General features: G+C 29.0%; 1 protein-coding gene across 1 annotated transcript; it reads right to left on the reverse strand.

Annotated features, from left to right (window-relative positions):
* Window positions 1–7,940: 7,940 nt before the first annotated feature.
* LOC126843973 (uncharacterized) lies at window positions 7,941–10,604 on the reverse strand. Its single transcript, XM_050581786.1, has 5 exons — window positions 10,430–10,604; window positions 9,612–9,753; window positions 8,814–8,890; window positions 8,378–8,501; window positions 7,941–8,090 (listed from the first exon to the last, which is right to left on the reverse strand). Exons 1-5 carry the CDS (start codon window positions 10,514–10,516, stop codon window positions 8,023–8,025), a joined length of 498 nt encoding a protein of 165 aa, XP_050437743.1. The 5' UTR covers window positions 10,517–10,604; the 3' UTR covers window positions 7,941–8,022.
* Between the last annotated feature and the right edge of the window lie 8,765 nt (window positions 10,605–19,369).

Consider the following 19,369-nt stretch of genomic DNA (forward strand, 5'->3'; position numbering starts at 1 on the left):
AAAGTTATTAAAATATGTATGTCATAGTTAAATTAGTTTCAAAAGTCAATAGAACTATAATTTAGGATCTCGGCGGAGCTAAGGAGTTACTGGATTTCATTATGTCGAGTTTTCCTTTTAAAGGTATTTAGATAACGTCAAATACACTGACTATAAGGGTTTAATTGTAAATTAGTAGATCAACAGAGTGTCAAATAAACTTTTGAAACGTTTATCAACGAGAAGTTGATCACGTATTATCACAGAACATAATAATATAAATAATGTCATTTCGCCATTTTAGTCATAAAATTACATTCAGAAACCTGATAAGTTTAATCATTAATATAACATGCATTCAACTTGCATTATAAAGTTTATTTTAACCTTATGTTTACACAAATTGTTAACGATTTATTTTCTTATAATATAATATACAATATTTTTTTAACTATTACTACAATTTTATTTTCTATCTTATCGAAAACAAGTTGTTTTTTACAAAAACTGTTGTAATAATTTTTAACATTATACATTACAAAAACTACTATTACAGAACAATATATTTTTTTTCGTAAACAAGTTGGTTTTAAAAATATTTGATTATGTTATTTGTGTACTTAAATGTTTGAACTATTTATTTTCTTGCATTGTAGAACCATTGTAAAATACTCAAAATACCAACAAAAAAACGTGTTAATACAATGCTACAATATCACAGCACCCAATTATATTATAAAATAATTATAATTTAGGTTTTGTACATTATTGGATATCGATAAATCTATCGATTTCAAATCTTTAAAAATAATATATGCATAATTATTGAAACATCAAAATGCTACCGTGGAAGAAATAAAATAGGTCAAACATTTAGATACAAAAACAACTAAAAACAAAATATGTTAAGAAAAACACCTCGTTTTCGATAATAAAATAAATAATGAAACCATACAAATTGTTTTTATAAAATACGAAGATTCTTATAATATTAAAAGTTTGTGATACCTGTAGGAACTTACCATTTGTTTACATTACAACATTCACTGTGAAAAACAGCTTGATTTTGATAAAAAAAACAATATTACAATATTGGATTACAATTTACACGATAAATGATTTTACAAAAACTCCTTGTAATAAGTTATAATTATAAAACAATTCAGATTTAACGCAATACATCAACTGTATGTAAATTTAAAAAAAAATTAGATACAAGCCCCAGTTATTATAACAATAACGTTCTACAATGCATTCAAACATAAGCATCAAAAACATTTTAGCTTCGATGCAAAGCGAGAAGGTATTGGTTTTACTCTGATGTGGGCTTTTTTTTTCGCTGTATACACTGTAACTTTTTTAATACTAGACCAATTCCTTTGAATAGCAACTCTATAAATCACAAATTTTGTCTAGTTTGTACTTTGGGGGGGTAAAAGTTGAAAAAGTTTAAGTCTTCACAGACGAAAGTTGAAAAAACAAAAAAAAAAACCGTACGAGTTTTTAAGTTAGAACTTTTACTGGCTATAGTATCGAGAAAAAGAGTCGGATCGAGTTGAAATGTATAAGAAATATTTATTTGTTATGCCCGCGCACGTCAGTTTTGTCAAATTCAAAATATACCCATTTCCCGCCCCCCTAGTGGGGGTACAAGTTTTTTTGTTTTTCGGGGTTTTTAGCCGTAATTTTAAAACTTTTGGGTTGAAAATTTGCCAGTAGTTGGAACTCATATGTATCCATAACATATTAAGCGGGTGAAAAATTCGGCACTACAGTTTTTTTTTAATTGCCGGAAAACCGTGTTTTCGCACATTGCGTATATTTTAACAAAAACACCTAAAATCTTTAAAAAAAATTGATCAAATCATTAAAACAATTTTATTTATATCTATACAGAATGATACTATTAGGTTTTGTGCTCAAGTACCACTCTTGACTTAAAGTTTACACAAAGTTTAAATTTTTTTTTTTTTTTTACTTAAGTTCTTTCCGGATGATTAAAATTGAGAACTGATATTAAATTCGTAATCACCGACCCAAAAAACATATAATTTGACCACTTTTGATGTCTTTTACACAAAAATCCAGAAAAATGTTTTAGCTTCGATGCAAAGCGAGAAGGTATTGGTTTTACTCTGATGTGGGCTTTTTTTTTCGCTGTATACACTGTAACTTTTTTAATACTAGACCAATTCCTTTGAATAGCAACTCTATAAATCACAAATTTTGTCTAGTTTGTACTTTGGGGGGGTAAAAGTTGAAAAAGTTTAAGTCTTCACAGACGAAAGTTGAAAAAAACAAAAAAAAAACCGTACGAGTTTTTAAGTTAGAACTTTTACTGGCTATAGTATCGAGAAAAAGAGTCGGATCGAGTTGAAATGTATAAGAAATATTTATTTGTTATGCCCGCGCACGTCAGTTTTGTCAAATTCAAAATATACCCATTTCCCGCCCCCCTAGTGGGGGTACAAGTTTTTTTGTTTTTCGGGGTTTTTAGCCGTAATTTTAAAACTTTTGGGTTGAAAATTTGCCAGTAGTTGGAACTCATATGTATCCATAACATATTAAGCGGGTGAAAAATTCGGCACTACAGTTTTTTTTTAATTGCCGGAAAACCGTGTTTTCGCACATTGCGTATATTTTAACAAAAACACCTAAAATCTTTAAAAAAAATTGATCAAATCATTAAAACAATTTTATTTATATCTATACAGAATGATACTATTAGGTTTTGTGCTCAAGTACCACTCTTGACTTAAAGTTTACACAAAGTTTAAATTTTTTTTTTTTTTTTACTTAAGTTCTTTCCGGATGATTAAAATTGAGAACTGATATTAAATTCGTAATCACCGACCCAAAAAACATATAATTTGACCACTTTTGATGTCTTTTACACAAAAATCCAGAAAAATGTTTTAGCTTCGATGCAAAGCGAGAAGGTATTGGTTTTACTCTGATGTGGGCTTTTTTTTTCGCTGTATACACTGTAACTTTTTTAATACTAGACCAATTCCTTTGAATAGCAACTCTATAAATCACAAATTTTGTCTAGTTTGTACTTTGGGGGGGTAAAAGTTGAAAAAGTTTAAGTCTTCACAGACGAAAGTTGAAAAAACAAAAAAAAAACCGTACGAGTTTTTAAGTTAGAACTTTTACTGGCTATAGTATCGAGAAAAAGAGTCGGATCGAGTTGAAATGTATAAGAAATATTTATTTGTTATGCCCGCGCACGTCAGTTTTGTCAAATTCAAAATATACCCATTTCCCGCCCCCCTAGTGGGGGTACAAGTTTTTTTGTTTTTCGGGGTTTTTAGCCGTAATTTTAAAACTTTTGGGTTGAAAATTTGCCAGTAGTTGGAACTCATATGTATCCATAACATATTAAGCGGGTGAAAAATTCGGCACTACAGTTTTTTTTTAATTGCCGGAAAACCGTGTTTTCGCACATTGCGTATATTTTAACAAAAACACCTAAAATCTTTAAAAAAAATTGATCAAATCATTAAAACAATTTTATTTATATCTATACAGAATGATACTATTAGGTTTTGTGCTCAAGTACCACTCTTGACTTAAAGTTTACACAAAGTTTAAATTTTTTTTTTTTTTTTACTTAAGTTCTTTCCGGATGATTAAAATTGAGAACTGATATTAAATTCGTAATCACCGACCCAAAAAACATATAATTTGACCACTTTTGATGTCTTTTACACAAAAATCCAGAAAAATGTTTTAGCTTCGATGCAAAGCGAGAAGGTATTGGTTTTACTCTGATGTGGGCTTTTTTTTTCGCTGTATACACTGTAACTTTTTTAATACTAGACCAATTCCTTTGAATAGCAACTCTATAAATCACAAATTTTGTCTAGTTTGTACTTTGGGGGGGTAAAAGTTGAAAAAGTTTAAGTCTTCACAGACGAAAGTTGAAAAAACAAAAAAAAAACCGTACGAGTTTTTAAGTTAGAACTTTTACTGGCTATAGTATCGAGAAAAAGAGTCGGATCGAGTTGAAATGTATAAGAAATATTTATTTGTTATGCCCGCGCACGTCAGTTTTGTCAAATTCAAAATATACCCATTTCCCGCCCCCCTAGTGGGGGTACAAGTTTTTTTGTTTTTCGGGGTTTTTAGCCGTAATTTTAAAACTTTTGGGTTGAAAATTTGCCAGTAGTTGGAACTCATATGTATCCATAACATATTAAGCGGGTGAAAAATTCGGCACTACAGTTTTTTTTTAATTGCCGGAAAACCGTGTTTTCGCACATTGCGTATATTTTAACAAAAACACCTAAAATCTTTAAAAAAAATTGATCAAATCATTAAAACAATTTTATTTATATCTATGCAGAATGATACTATTAGGTTTTGTGCTCAAGTACCACTCTTGACTTAAAGTTTACACAAATTCAACTTTTTTTTTTTTTTTTTACTTAAGTTCTTTCCGGATGATTAAAATTGAGAACTGATATTAAATTCGTAATCACCGACCCAAAAAACATATAATTTGACCACTTTTGATGTCTTTTACACAAAAATCCAGAAAAATGTTTTAGCTTCGATGCAAAGCGAGAAGGTATTGGTTTTACTCTGATGTGGGCTTTTTTTTTCGCTGTATACACTGTAACTTTTTTAATACTTGACCAATTCCTTCGAATAGCAACTCTATAAATCACAAATTTTGTCTAGTTTGTACTTTGGGGGGGTAAAAGTTGAAAAAATTTAAGTCTTCACAGACGAAAGTTGAAAAAACAAAAAAAAAACCGTACGAGTTTTTAAGTTAGAACTTTTACTGGCTATAGTATTAAGAAAAAGAGTCGGATCGAGTTGAAATGTTTAAAAAATATTTATTTGGTAAGCCCGCGCACGTCAGTTTTGTCAAATTCAAAATATACCCATTTCCCGCCCCCCTAGGGGGGGTACAAGTTTTTTTGTTTTTCGGGGTTTTTAGCCGTAATTTTAAAACTTTTGGGTTGAAAATTTGCCAGTAGTCGGAACTCATATGTACCCATAACATATTAAACGGGAAAAAAATTCGGCACTACAGTTTTTTTTTAATTGCCGGGAAACTGTGTTTTCGCAGATTATGTATATTTTAACAAAAACACTTAAAATCTTTAAAAAAAATTGATCAAATCATTAAAACAATTTTATTTATATTTATGCAGAATGATACTATTAGGTTTTGTGCTCAAGTACCACTCTTGACTTAAAGTTTACACAAATTCAACTTTTTTTTTTTTTTTTTTTTTAACTAAAAACCCAGTGTACCAGATGTGAGAAACGAACAGACACTAAAAACTATCAGTTGGTAACGTCTATCCGTGTTAGATTAGTTTAGGGCCCAATGATCGGTATCATAATATTGTGTTTATTACATGATATCACAGGCGACTAAATCGTGTAACTGATTATAGTAGACACTCGATTTATTGTGAAAAAAACCTGGTCGTGTACTTATTAAGACACTTAATGATTCTGATACGACAAAACCACTGTCGTTATCTCGTTATTTTATAGCCTGCGTTATATAACCTTACCGAAGGTTAACTATGAGTATTTAATGTCCAACTACCTGCAAATAATGAAGAGGAGTGTTTTTTTTTGGATTCAGATTAAGTGTTGGTTTGTTATGCAGTATACCGACTCAAAATATTTTTTTTATTACACAATTTTTTTAAAGGAAAACTAATGTTTTGTATATTGTTATACTGTTATTCATTTAAAGAGATTCACGCTTGATTGTTTAAATTGTCTAATATTAGATAATCTGCTTCGTGCTAATTTTATTTTTTTAGTTTATCAACTTGTAGCTCTAATTTTGTAAAAAATATTTCATTTTTTTATTACTATGTACTATTACTATTAAGATAAATTTTAATAATAATTAAGTCATAAATGATAATACTTTATTTTATGACTAGATCAAATCTTGTAAACATTTAACATCATGATACTGCTCCTATGCTATCATTAAAAAAACACAATTTTTAAAATCTCCATTAAAGGTTATTGTTAAATAACAGGCAACAGCCGACTGCTAGTGGCTATACACGTTAGTAATATTTAACTAATAAGTAATAAATGTAGGTAAAATTTATTGTTTTCTCCATCACAGTACCAGTATACGATTTATTTTAATTTAAATGTAAGAAAATCGATTTTTCTTTAGAAAATAACAAGAAATTAATATACAGGATGAGGCAGTAAAACGGCGATTTTCTAATGTATTTAAATGGTAAAACCCGTTTCACTAACCCACCCTTTACATTTTAAGGATCTATGAAAAGGTTTTTTTAGTTGCATTTTATTTTGTACATTGTCAATCTAGTAAAATAGAAGTATAATATAGCTTTGAAATAATATAATCTGTGAAGTATAAATAGTTTGTGTGAGATTGCTATAATGGAAGTATATAATACATAAATATTAATTTTATTGAGAATAAGCGATTATAATTTAAACTATGGAGTACAAACGATTGAAACATGAATCGTCGACCATTCCAACAAAATATAACAAGACATTGTATTTGTGTTATTTGGTCCACTAAGTTTTTGCAAAAAAAAAAAAAACCAGTACAGTGGGGTCGGTGCATAGTGGGGACGGAGCATAGTTGGGTCGAGGCATAGTGGTGACGGGGAGGTCACAGGTTTACAGGAATTTTTAAATCTGAAAGTGATAAAATCACTTTCGAAAAAACGCTTCGATGCAAATCGGTAGTTAGTATTTTCAAGCCAGTACAGTCCAAACCAAGCACAGTATAAACCAGCAAAGTTAGAAAGTTTTAAATGAAGGTTCTGTATTTACAAATGAGCATCAAAGCGTTTATTTGAAAGCGATTTTATTCAATTTTATCACTTTTACTTATAATAATTCTTGTAGACCTGTGACCTCTCCGTTTCCTCATTGCTTTGATTACATTATGCCAATACTCTACTGTACTAGTCCTCTCGGTTAAAATCACTTTCAAATAAACGCTTTGATGCTCATTTGTAAATACAGAACCTTCATTTAAAACTTTCTAACTTTGCTGGTTTATACTGTGCTTGGTTTGGACTGTACTGGCTTGAAAATACTAACTACCGATTTGCATCGAAGCGTTTTTTCGAAAGTGATTTTATCACTTTCAGATTTAAAAATTCCTGTAAACCTGTGACCTCCCCGTCACCACTATGCCTCGACCCAACTATGCTCCGTCCCCACTATGCACCGACCCCACTGTACTGGTTTTTTTCAACTTTCGTCTGTGAAGAAGTAAACTTTTTCAACTTTTACCCCCCCAAAGTACCAACTAGATGAAATTTGCGATTTATAAAGTTGCTACTCGAAGGAATTGGTCCAGTATTAAAAAAGTTACAGTGTATACAGATAAAAAAAACACACACATCAGAGTAAAACCAATACCTTCTCGCTTTGTATCGAAGCTAAAAACTACAATAAAACTATACAAATTTTTTTGTAAAAATTGACAACTCTTATTATGTTAAAACATAAAAGATTATAATATAAAGTGAATTTAAAATACAAGTAATTCCTATCTTAGATTCAAAGTGAAGCTAAGAAAGTACTGAATTATATTGATTCGTATTTTTTGTAATTAGTTTTTAGTTTTCTTCAAATACACTGATAAAGGTCTTAATTGGAAATTAGTTCACCAACAGTGTTTGTAAATTTCATAAAACATACAGCTTCAAAATGGTTGTAGAAAATTTTCCTTAAAAAAACTTAAATTTAAACATATCCATGATAAAATCTGCTGGGATCGGGTATTAATACTTGAAGTAATAAAATAAATACCAACGAAATATAAGAGCAAAATGATTTACTAATCAATTAAAATTACATTTATAAGTGACATATTCCATGTATGCATTCATTTAATAACAATTACTAATATAATCAAAAATCTACAATAAATACCAACGATATAATAATGAAATGTAAGAGAAAAATGACTTTATTAATCAACCAAGACAACATTTTTGTATGTGACATACTACAAAGTCTATACATGCATTAATTTAATAACAGTTAATAATACAATCAAAAAATTAAATTCTTAACAATGTGGCCAATGATATCAGCTTCCTCCAAAACAGGAAACGTGCGTTCTGAAAGTACAAAGTATTATACATTTTTTAATCAAATTAATCAGGTCAATTTAACAGAAAATATATTGAGAAAAATTATGTTTCCCACTTGTAAAAGATCATTATTTCAAATGTTCATAATTGAAGAATAATAATGTCAAATTACATATTACGTTTCATTTTAATAAAAAAATATATAATTTATAGTTGTGTCATTAATGATAGATTTTATTATTAAAATGTCTTTTCAATAGATTTTGAAAATTTTTCTCAAAATATTTATTCAATATTTTTCTATTGTTTATTACTTAACAGATCCGTTTTGACAACATGACTAGATCGCTCATCTAAATGTCGAAAGACACGACATAATTCTTCAAAGTTTATATTATTTGAATAATTTTTTTTTTCAAAAAACTTATTTATCGTTATCTATTGTTATCGGAAAAAGATTAGACATTAAAATGTGTATTAAAATTTACAATTAAAACATTTTTAGAAAAATAATGTAAACGTTAAAAATATAGGATTAATTTTCTAAACAATAATTTACAGTTTGATTATACCAGCAATAATCTTAGAAATGTATTAATCATACATTTTAAGTACTTATTATAATTTTAAGAATAAATTAAACCAATTTTACATAGAATAATTGAAAGTTTGAATACTTCAAATTTCCCCGCAAAAAACCACCTAACCAACCTTTAAACTGTAATATAGTAATTTAAGTTTTTTATTTACCGTCATACTATCGCCACCTACAGTATCTCGGACGATACTTAAAACTTCGTCTTTCGTATAGTAACGCTCCATATAATCTGAAATAACAAAATGTTAAGTATCTTTTTGAAAAATAACATTTGACCAATTTAACAGCAAAGGCATTGAGAGTTATACATGTTAGTTTTTTTATTTTTTATTATTATAGAAACCCTATAAAACACAAAATTTATCTAGTTGGAACTTGTGGGGGGGGGGGGGGGGGGTAGGGTGTTACAAATTGAAAATGTTTACTTCATCACAGTAAAAACTTTGAAAATAAAAAAAACCATACGAGTTTTAAAGTTTGTACTAGTCCTTTAGGGTAAAATCACTTTCAAATAAACGATTTGATGCTAATTGGTAACAACGCACCTCACGCAACCTCATTTTTTAAAATACCGGTTTATACTGTGCTTGGTTTGGACCGCACTGGTTTTAAAATACTAACTACTGATTCGCATTAACGCATTTGTTCGAAAGTGATTTTGTCATTTTCAGTTGTAATAAATTCCTGCAAGCCTGTGACCTCCCTGTCCCCCTGTCACCACCCCGCTAACCGGGCTTTTTTTTTAAATCCTATCATGCATCTCATATTTTACTAAAATTAACACCATAAAAAAATGGTGTAATTTTTTTAAAATTATTCAATTAGTTCATAATTTATGACTACAATTTACAGTTTTACAAATGACAGACTTGATTACTAAAATGTCTTTTCAATAGATTTGTTTATATTACTCAACACACATTGTTAAATATTATTCTATTATTTATTACCATCTACTTCTAATTCATCACGGCTGGGGAAGTTTCCACGTGCGCCCGTTGCTTGTTTTACTTCGTCAAAAACAATTAATAAATCTTCGTAGTGCAGGCCACTCGGCTTGTGATGTTCACTGACTATTTTTGTTATTTTTTCCTATTGTTATAAGAATAAAATATACTCATTTAATTGGATATTACAATTACAAGTTAAACTGATCCTTCTTTAACGCTATAAAAATGCCGAACTACCAGACATATTATATGGCTTGCAAATTTTTTCAGCATTATAACATAAATATTATAGTAGTTAAAGTTTTTTTTGTATTATTGTTATCAATAATTGGTTATTAATTTGAAAATAAAAGTTAAAATATTACTGCCCGTTTTACTTACATGATCGCTGCTATTGGAGAGATTACCCTGACATTGCAAAACATACCATGCAACGCAAAAAAACAGAATCATGTTTTTCGAATACATTTTAAGTGTTCAACCGATAAACTTGGATACGGAATGTTAAATTATTAGTTTTAGCAGTAAAAAGCCGTTGTGAAAACGTCATCTATGACGATTTTATAATGTAATGAGAATATTATATTATTGCTTGATGATTGTGATTCAAATAGGATTTTCCCTAATAACAGCAGTACTTACTATAAGAAAATATACTTGAAGAATGAACACATTACCAAGTTTGTAACTATTGAATCATACAATTTGCTTTAAGCGATAGATACTTATATTAGATTAGATACACATTTTATACATTGTCAAGCAACAATCTCGGCATTTTTTATTAGTCATAAATAATAAGTACTCGTTATGCTTACAAGTTGTTGTTTAGTAGGGCCAGCACCTTGACATTGCAAAAAATAAAATGCCACGCAAAAAATCTGTATCACGGTTTTTGAAAACATTTTAAATATTTAAACAAGAAACTAGGATTCAGAATATTTAATTTTTTTTTTTGGAAGTAAAAACTGTTTTTTTGAAATACTCGATAACAGTTCCTATGACGATTTTTAATGTTATGGGAATATTTTATTATTACTTGATGACTGTGATTCAAATAAGGTTTTCCCGAATATCCGCAGTACTTACTACAAGAACATATACTTATGGAATGAAAACAGTACCAAGTTTTAACTGTTGAACCATGCAATTTGCTTTAAGCAACAGACATTTAAGAACGGTTTTATTTGCGTTGTATGGCATTCATATACATTTTAAAACTGTTTACTCATGTGCAAAATATATGCATATATTTTCAACGTTTATCGATAGTGCCCTATCTAAAGAACATATCTAGAATAATCTAGAATGGAACAATAACACAAACAAACAATTTTCTTAAAAATCTGCTGTTAACCTTTTGTTTAAGAAAAACTGAAAAATAAACCTAATATCTAAAAAGAAGGGTCACGTATTTTTTTCCTTTGGGCCGATTTACTTGAGTATCATCTCTATGTATCCGAAATGGTTTGCAATTGGTACTTTGTTGGAATAAAAGTAGAAAAATCAACTTCTTCACCCTCAAAAACCAACAAAAATCGAAAACAATTTGCCGGTTTTTAGACTTTGAATTTTACCTCACTAGAATTTAGCGAAAAACGGTCGGATCTAAGCGCAATTTTTTTAAAACATTTATTGGGCATGCCACTATTCCCGAATAGCCAATATTAATGGATTGACATTTTTTTCGTTTTAGACTTAGAGCTGAAAATTAGACTGAGTATAGGTTTATTTTTTATCTGTAACTTGTAAAAAAAGAAATAAAAACAAAATCATCATTTTTTTGAGCAGTGGACACCTAAGCTGCCGCGAAGAACCTGAGGTTAAGCTGTGTCCGTTGCTGCTTGGTCCCAGATGGGTGACCACCCGGGATTTTTAGCGGCAAACCATGGCAAGTCTCTACGTGTTCCACGTATACTAATTCTACCCAAACCAAAACACAAACAAGCCTACAACACAAATCAACCAACAGCAAATTGCCTTAATTTTTAAAACATGGCAAAAAAAAATTCTATCTCTTTAAAAATGGTATGTTAGACTAACATCTCTGGGCGAGTCAAAATTTAACAAAAATTATACCCGTCAATTATTGATCACTAGAGGCACCTTCTCAATAGAATTGGTTTCTAAGTAATCCCTTTGATGCAACTCAGTGGGTACTAAGTTTAAACAAGTACAGTCGCTAAACCAAGCACAGTATAAACCAGAACAGAAGGAACGCGTTAAAACGAGGTCCGTTATCCACACAAGTGACAAAATTCATTTCAATGCTAACCTGTGTACGGTGGTACGGTCTCTACTGTACTGGACATTTCGGAAAAAATAACTTTAAATTTAAGCCCCGACCCAAATGTACTGGCTTTTAAGTTTTGCATTTTAATTTTTAACTTATGTTTCGAAAAACATTCATATGAATATAGTATACATTATTTAACAAATGTGGTTTAAACTATATATTTATACTGTGTTGAAGGTTGGTAAGATATGTCAAGTATATATTTTTTGTTGTATACCGATGTTTCATAAAGGATAAGACCCTTTTTTTATATTAAATTATTTTTTACAATACATTTCTAGTTGGACAGAGTTCTTAACAAAAATGGTCTTAATTAATGTACACTTATTATAGTTGTTCAATATATTTCTATTTAAAAGAACTAAATAAACTATACTAATTGCCACTATACTAATCAAAATGTAAGTTACACTAGTTATATATTTTTTCTGTGTTGAGGGGTGGTATACCAATCAATGGTTTAGATAAATGAAATATGTATTTTTTGATATATACAGATGATTCATTAAGGATAAGACATTTTTTTTTTTAATAATTCTAATATTTGGTTCTCCCTTTTAAAAACATTTACAATTAATAAATTTGGAAACTTATGTGTTAAAAAAATATTCAAATGAATATAATGTACATTATTTAACAAATTTTATTCAAACTATATAAATAAAGATTTTTTAAAGTATGACGCAAATGGCAATATTATTTGGAAAACAACAGCTCATATCTAGTTTTTAAAAAAAAGGAAGGCCGAAATAACAATTTCATTAGCTATAAGCAATTTTGGTTACCGTTGCATTAAACTATTGTGGAATATTTTGAATATTCCTCCTGATATTTTTCAAACAAAATAAGTGAAAATGTGTAAATATATTATTTGACCTATAAATTAAGGTGAATAAGTTACTCTTTACAAAATACAAAGTTGGTCCAACTAAAACTATGGTTAATTTGAGGGCACAATACATTTTTAGCTGGACTGACTTATTAAAAATTTGATCCCACTAAAAGTACGCATATTATAGGGGCTCAATACATTTCTAGTTGAAATAACTAATAAACAAGATGTTCTAACAAAACATCTAATTGGGCCATCTAAAAATTAATCTTGTCTCTACATTAATATAGTTAAAATTGGACGAACTATATATTTTTCCTGCGTAAGAGGGTAGTACACTAATCAATGGTATAGATATATCAAATATATGTTTTATGTTGAATACACATAATACATTAAGGAAAAGACTTTTTTTTCTAAAAAAATTCAAAATTTTTGTTTTCCTTTTTAAAATCATTTACAATTACTAAATTTGCCAACTCATGTGTCAAAAAAATATTCAAATGTATATAATATACATTATTTAACAAATGTTATTTAAACTATATAGAAACAGATTTTTTAAAGTATGACGCAAGAGGCAATATTTTTTGGAAAATAACAGCACATAATATCATGTTTCTAAAAAACACTTGAGCCGGATGGATTATTTCGTTAGCAGTAAACAATTTTGGTTAGCTATGCATGAAAATATTATTAAAAATATTAAATATTCCATGTTTTTCGAACACAAAAAGTCCAAAATGTTATATATATATTTTAACCTATAAATTAGGGTGAATAATTTACTCTCTAAAAAATATATAGTTGGTCCAACTAAAACTATGGTTAATATAAGGGCATAACACATTTCTAGTTGGACTGAATTATTAAAAATGTGTGCCTACTAAAAGTACACATATTATAGAGGCTCAATGCATTTCTAGTTGGACTGAGTTATTAAAAATTTGATCCCACTAAAAATACACATATATAGGGGATCAATACATTTCTAGTTGGACTGAGTTATTAAAAATTTGTTTGGTGTTGAAGGGTGGTAAACAAATAATTTAGTTTAGATATGTCAAATATAATTTTTTGATATATACTGATAATTCATTAAGGATAAGACATTTTTTTTTTAAATAATTCTAATATTTGGTTCTCCCTTTTAAAAACATTTACAATTACTAAATTTGGAAACTTATGTGTTAAAAAAATATTCAAATGAATATAATGTACATTATTTAACAAATTTTATTCTAACTATACAGGGTGATCCAACTAACGTAAGACACTCATTTTCTCGGAAAATATGAATATTTTGAAAAAACATTTTTTCCTATTTTTTTAGGTATAAGTTTTACTACATTTTTCAATGCTATGAAAATTTTTATTTTCATCCCTTATACGATAAAAAGGGTCTAAGTTCACGTTTTCAAATGGCAACATATGTTTTTAATTCCATATATTTGTAGGCAAAACATTTTTAAATATGTTATCGTTTGAATTATTAATTTTTATCCATCTAGTCGTTAGCTATGACTTTGTAAAGATATTACATTTTCTCTTAAATATTGTTATATTTCTTTGGTTTTCCAAAGACCGGGAGCCAATAAAATACTTATTTATGATTGCATTGTCCGATAGATGAGTACACAGATAACCAAACACAATACAATGTTTTGTGATATTTTGTTTGACCAGTGATTCATATTTATAGATTACCGACTTTTCTAACACACCGTCATGACAGGTAGGTTGACAGACCTATATTAACAGCGGCTAATGAATGGCTATTTAACCACAACAATCAAAAACCGCGGTATAAGTAGGTTGATAACTGCTGCTATGATGATAGTACAAAATATTATTATCATTAGTTGTCATATTTTTCTACTATCTATGTTCTACATTCAACAAGTAACAGCACAGTACAACAGATCATTATTATGCTATTTGAAAATTGTAATTTTTAGTTTTTATAGGTAGTAAACAATAGCTTTAAAATTTGGCTTACAATCTCATAAGTGCATACATTGAATGGACAAGCGTCGCGAAGCGTTACTATTGTTTGTTTAGTTATGTTCAATTTATTCAAAATATGTTCTGTGCTCAAATAATTGTTTTAAACAATTTACACTAAATAAGGAATTTTGGATTTAATTTGCTTACTATTTTAATTCCACAGTAAATATTTAAAATGTTGCTTATTTTACATTTATAACTAACTTTTTTTTATTATATAAACAACTTTATTAATAAAAAATAATGCAATAAAGTGGACTGTGTTTAAATGATTAAGTTGTCTAAAGACTAGATGTTTGTAAACAGTGTTTTAGGAACCTACAACAAAATCACAGTTAAGTTTGAAATTGTATTAATTATCGACTTAATTTAAGCCGGTAGTTCCAAACTGTGATTCAAAGTACTTTTACTTTTTTTTCTGTTTTCCCCATCCTGTTGGCAAAAAAGATTTGATTTTTCTATAACGGTAAATTTTTCAACATCATTGATATTTCATTTTTTTTTTAAGTCAAGTTATTTCTTATTAAGATCCCGTTAATAAAAATATGGATCAATAGTTTGTGACTCAATTACACAAAATCACACAGTGATACTCAAACTTCAGAAATAAAGTTAGGGTTTGTGTCACGCAAACATTAAATTATCAGAACTTGTCTTTTTTATTTTATTAATAACTATTAAATTAAATAGTTTATATGTTTCTAATCTTTTTATTAGTACTTACTAATTATTATTATAACTTATAAGGTGTATAATGTTATAATAATAGTGATTCTAAAGCCTTCATAATAAAATATGTCTGTTTCAAAAATTTCAAATTGAAAAGTTAATTCTTTTACAGTTGAACCTGCTTGTTTTGATTTTATGTATAATCAGTATTTTCTTATTTTTATTATTTTCTTCACTATTTAATATCTAGAAAATTAAAAGCTTAATAGATTTTAGTTGGATAAAAAGAAAACCATTATTTGATATTTCCTTGTTTACTATACAAATTAAAGTATTGACATTATTAAACTATTATAACGGGTACGTTTTACTAAGATTATGTAAAAGTGGCAATATTAAATCAAAAATAGCCTTAGCTAAATTGTAGTATCTAAATTTAACAATTATTCTGTAATAAAACACATTTTTAAGGATTTTAATTTTATGGAATTTGTACGCGACAAGTTTGTCTGATTTTATACACATACATACACGTATACTATATTTATGTATAAATACAAATAATTATAAAATCAATTATACTAACTTATAATGCATAGTTATTAAGAATAAAATTTGTTTACCTTTAATGATGCAAATAATGGTTAAAAGAATATTTTCTGTAATGCGTATGCGACAATTTTCCTACTTTAAAGAGTTAAAAAACAATTTTTATTAATTTTTACTGTGTACTTTACAAAATTTGAACATTGATAACACATAGTCAAACAATTGTGTTGATAAATTTCAACGACAAATATATAGTACAGTATAACATTTAAAGAACAATAATAATCTTTTGTCTGATAATATAAGTATTTAACTAATAAAATTTTCATAAACTAATTATTAATACAACAATAAATTAAAAAACACGGTTTTCTGGCAATTAAAAAAATACTGTAGTGCCGAATTTTTCACCCGCTTAATATGTTATGGGTACATATAAGTTCCAACTACTGTCAAATTTTCAACCCAAAAGTTTCAAAATTACCGCTAAAAACCCCGAAAAACAAAAAAAATTGTACCCCCCCTAGGGGGGCGGGAAATGGGTATATTTTGAATTTGACAAAACTGACGTGCGCGGGCATACCTAATAAATATTTCTTATACATTTCAACTCGATCCGACTCTTTTTCTCGATACTATAGCCAGTAAAAGTTCTAACTTAAAAACTCGTACGGTTTTTTTTTGGTTTTTTCAACTTTCGTCTGTGAAGACTTAAACTTTTTCAACTTTTACCCCCCCAAAGTACAAACTAGACAAATCTTGTGATTTATAGAGTTGCTATTCGAAGGAATTGGTCTAGTATTAAAAAAGTTACAGTGTATACAGCGAAAAAAAAAGCCCACATCAGAGTAAAACCAATACCTTCTCGCTTTGCATCGAAGCTAAAACATTTTTCTGGATTTTTGTGTAAAAGACATCAAAAGTGGTCAAATTATATGTTTTTTGGGTCGGTGATTACGAATTTAATATCAGTTCTCAATTTTAATCATCCGGAAAGAACTTCAGTAAAAAATATTAACCAGCAAAGTAAGAAAGTATTATTATTTATTATTATGAAAACACTAAAATATTAGCCAGAAACTAAATATGTTTTAATATACTAGCCACCTTAGATACTAGCTTGACGAGACATGAGAATGCTCATTCGTGATTGCCGACTCGGCTAAGAAATGCTTTTTTTTTCACATTAGCTAATAGCTTAGTTTTGAAGGTATATCGTTTTGAAGAAAAATATTCAGTGGTTTTTTGTTCGTTTAATTTTTTTTATGATACATAGCCATTTGCACACATATTCCACTTAGCCATAGTTTACATACGCCACAGCTGTTAAAAAAATTGTTTACGATTTCTTAAGAACTTGTTATTATTGAAAACCAGTGTTTTTTTATAACGTGTATTGTTTTGTTGTTTGTGTAGGCACCTACAATACAAATGTTTGATCCACTTACTTGCATGGCCGTAGAACCCTTATGTTAAAATAATTATATCGAATAACTTCTTTTTACATTAGGATACAATATCAATGTATGATTTTGGTTAGTTTACGTTTTTGGGGGTTTTCCCTCTATTTCTAAGAAAAAGTGGTGCATTTTTCAAATGTTTGGCTCATTGAAGTACCTTTGCAGAATAATTTCTGACTTATAGACTAACTTTATGAATACACAGGTTCATAAACATTTACAAGACAGAGCATAATGGGGACGAGGAGGTCACCGTCGAAAAAATGGGTTGATGTGGATCTGTAGAATGTATGTTCAAACCAAGCAAATTATAAACCAGCACAGTAAAATTATAAGCACAATTGAGTTAAAGTGTTTATCTGATAGTGATCCATTTCAGTTATAATGATTCTTGTAAACATGTGACCTGCCCGTCTGCACTATGCCTCGACCGCACTTTGCTCCGTCACCACTGCATTGACTTGTTTGTGAATAGTCATAGAAATAAAATTAACAGTGTGTATGCTATAGTTTTATTTTAAACGATTGTAATACTACAAGTTATTATAAGTGCAAACGTATTATTCTGTGCATAAGATTTCATAGAATGTTTTTAATAAACAATTTCGATATTTAAACACTACAATTCAATACAATCAAAAGCATATGGAAATTAATTAATCTGTCACTTTAAATTCTTTCAAACGTGTCGATGAACTGAGGTCGGCCAATGATTGGACAGCTTTCATGTGGATATCAGTAAATATGATTTTGATAATCCCGATCAACACTTGGGAGCACAGAATGGACTTATTAGTGGGATAATCCAGTACCTCCAGCGAGTTATAGAATATTGGGTCAATTGAAATGTTGTTTTGTCGCGCGAACTTGATTAGCCATATTCCATCGAAATTAATTTTCGGCAATAAATCGTGATTCTTATTTTCCGATTTGATTAATGATAAATTATCGTTTTTCGTCAATTTCCCGATCACTTGTAACTGTAAAAGGTTTATTTCTAAGCCTAAGCCTAAGCTTGACTTGAAACACTTATTATAGTGGCTATTTTTGGCATCTTTGTTTAGTATCTGGTAGAAATAATCAGTTTTGGGCAAGTGCAAAAAAACACACCAATCTTTGTAGGTCTTGAAAAACTTATCGACTTGTGTCTCCCAATGGGCTTTATCTAGCCCTATCAACGTCTCCAGGAAATTATAAATGATCCGCAACAGCATCGTGTCTAAAACTATTATCACGTGTTTGCAGATGTTCGCTAGCGCCTTGACGTATGTCCGAAAACACGTTTCGGACGTCTTGATGAAACACGTATAGATGTCTCTGATCACTTCAAGTGATTGCATCAGATAAATGTCGAATTCATTTCCGCTTTCCAACACTTTGAAATCCGTTAGCAGAGAGGTCCATATATCTTTTTCCAGCACGTCGAGTAGACGCAGGTTTACATTTTTTTCGGTTACAGGCTGAGCGCCTGTAAATTAGAGCTACAAGTTGATAAACTAAAAAAATAAAATTAGCACGAAGCAGATTATCTAATATTAGACAATTTAAACAATCAAGCGTGAATCTCTTTAAATGAATAACAGTATAACAATATACAAAACATATGTTTTCCTTTAAAAAAATTGTGTAATAAAAAAAACATTTTGAGTCGGTATACTGCATAAAAACCAACACTTAATCTGAATCCAAAAATACATAAATACTCATAGTACATACTCATACATACATTAAATACTCATAGTTAACCTTCGGTAAGGTTATATAACGCAGGCTATAAAATAACGAGATAACGACGGTGGTTATGTCGTATCAGAATCATTAAGTGTCTTAATAAGTACACGGACAGGTTTTTTTCCCAATAAATCGAGTGTCTACTATCATCAGTTACACGATTTAGTCGCCTGTGATATCATGTAATAAACAAAATATTATGATACCGATCATT

This window comes from Adelges cooleyi, unplaced genomic scaffold (assembly GCF_023614345.1).
Source record: "Adelges cooleyi isolate 19-005CV unplaced genomic scaffold, UGA_ACOO_1.1 ACOO_flye_CR_arks_rails_tigmint_CR_PRNA_580, whole genome shotgun sequence".
In the NCBI taxonomy this organism is placed as follows: Eukaryota; Metazoa; Arthropoda; class Insecta; order Hemiptera; family Adelgidae; genus Adelges; species Adelges cooleyi.